We start from the raw sequence: 2109 nt of genomic DNA, 5'->3' as shown, positions 1-2109 counted from the left end.
GTAATGTTCACCTTAAGGAATGCATGCAAAGTACAACAGTGGTACATTTAATCCTGTAAAATTTAAAGCTGTTTTTGAGTGTCAGTAAATGTTTGCAAAATACAAATCAAGTGAAAATGGACTAAAATTTTAAGAAATGCCCCCGTCCACACATAGCAGTGTCAAGATGCTTTGTGAGTTGTGTTGTTAAAAAAGCAATACAAAAAAGAAACACGTTCAGTATATTTTACAGTTCAATGAAAAATACAACTTGGGTGATTTAAAAAAAGAAGTAAACATAGATGTAAACATGCTTGGCAAATACAAATTAACAGCATCACATTCATCAATAAAAATCCATCCAAACACTCTCAACGTGTTTGTGATCATTTGAATGTCATTAAAAAAATGCAATTGTGTTTTACATTACCGACAGTCTGTGTTTGTGTATGTTTGTCTGTGTTGATTCACAATTCAGAAAATGGTAACAATCATTACAGAGACACATTGTTTGTCTGTTGAGAGAAGACTAGTAATGAAAGAAGTGTATTTTGCTCATTATGATAGCTGCAAATTCAAGCTTTCCAGTTAGTTTATGCCAGCAATGAATGGTTATGATTGGTACCATGCACTTCAGATTGTTTTTTCAAGCTGTTAACATATTGTAGTTTTTCGCATCAGGCTACATTTTCAAAGCCAAACATAATGTAGCAATAGTTCTACATGTCATCTAGGTAAATACGGCCTGTTGATCCAGCAAAAACACAACCTACTTTCCTCTGTTCGATAAATATTAAAGTCACTTTGTAGCATGCTGCTGGGCTAAAAATAGACCCCTAGAGTATGAGATGACAACCCATAGATCAATAATAGTACTGAATGAATGGCATGAATCTAACTCTCAAGTGGTCCTGCCCACATTGTTAAAAAAATAAGATTCAGCATGAACAGATGGAAGAAGAGCCTTGAGGGCTAAAAAAAAATCAACAGAGCTGTTCAATACTGCTCCTGTAGAAATCAAAGTTCTTAAGTAGCCTATTTAACAGCAACATCTCAATGAGGTATTTCTACTGCACCCTCTTCTGCACCGTTAGTTTTATTCATTTTTGGCAACACATTTTCTTCCCATAGCTATGGCATGATGACTGACTTCTTGGGAGCAGTTCCAATCTAAGCATAGGAAACAGAAAGGCACATTTCTTGACATCTCAAAGGACTGTGCACTCTCCCAGTCTGAGTATCTTTCACTCTTCCTGTCTCAACACTCCTTGTATTTGGATGAAGTGTTTGTGCATTCAATACTTAATTATTCTCACTGTCTTTGGCCAGTGCCGGTGTGAACCCATTCAACTTTGAGCGCTCCATTGTGTACTGCGAGAGGTTTGTCAGACTGGTGTTTCCCTCTTTTCTTTCTTTGTTTTCCTCATCTGGCTCACCATCTTCTTCTTCCTCCGTTCCCTCCTCCCCGAGCATGGCGCTGCCATTGTTTATGCTTAAACTTGCCCGCCGAACATCTTCAGGTATGTTCCTCCGCAGTTCACGGTTCTTGTTGCGCCTGGCCAGCTTACTGAGGGATCCGAATCGTAGGTTGAAGAGATTTTCCTCTGAAGATGATGCGGTCTCTTGCGTTTGCTCGTTTCCCTGATGATCGTACGGCTCGCATGCCCCCTTCAACCTCAGGTTGTTCAGTTTGCTGTCGATGCTCTCTTGGGAGGACGTCTTGAAGCGGCTAGCATCCAGACTGGCGAACAAAGCCCGTTTCTCTGGTGACAGCATGTCAAGGGAGTGAGCTCGCTGCTCTAGGCCAAGCTGACGGCGCTCCATGCTACGGATGGTGGCTGCCCGCTGGAGCTTGTCATGGATCTCAACACTCAGACGCCGTCGAGTTTCACGAAACTCTGCTCGGACATTTGCCTTCCATTCAGCAGCATGTGCTTTAAACTCCCCAACCTATGAAATATGAACATGGAAACAAAGCAACAGTTAAAGGATAATATACAGATTAGCAACAGTATACAGTTTATAGTATATAACATTCAATATAGCACCATATAACATCTACTACTGACACAAAGAAAACGTAATTTCATAATTACGAAAGTGGTCAAAAGTAGGTTTTTACAGGCAAAG

General features: G+C 40.3%; 1 protein-coding gene across 2 annotated transcripts in view; it reads right to left on the bottom strand.

Moving 5' to 3' along the window:
* Nucleotides 1-403: 403 nt before the first annotated feature.
* kcnk10b (potassium channel, subfamily K, member 10b) overlaps nucleotides 404-2109 on the bottom strand; it is a 16913-nt gene continuing 15207 nt past the window's right edge. For both annotated transcript variants that reach the window (XM_005723791.1, XM_005723790.1), the window contains exon 7: nucleotides 404-1929. In XM_005723791.1, coding sequence (XP_005723848.1) covers nucleotides 1282-1929 — 648 coding nt within the window. In that variant the 3' untranslated portion in view covers nucleotides 404-1281. The remainder of the gene's footprint in view (nucleotides 1930-2109) is intronic.

The sequence above is a fragment of the Pundamilia nyererei genome, unplaced genomic scaffold (genome assembly GCF_000239375.1).
Source record: "Pundamilia nyererei isolate P.nyererei 1_Seehausen unplaced genomic scaffold, PunNye1.0 scaffold00010, whole genome shotgun sequence".
Classification (NCBI taxonomy): Eukaryota; Metazoa; Chordata; class Actinopteri; order Cichliformes; family Cichlidae; genus Pundamilia; species Pundamilia nyererei.
The sequence above is the reverse complement of the archived record's forward strand: the minus strand, read 5'-3'. Positions and strand labels throughout refer to the sequence as shown.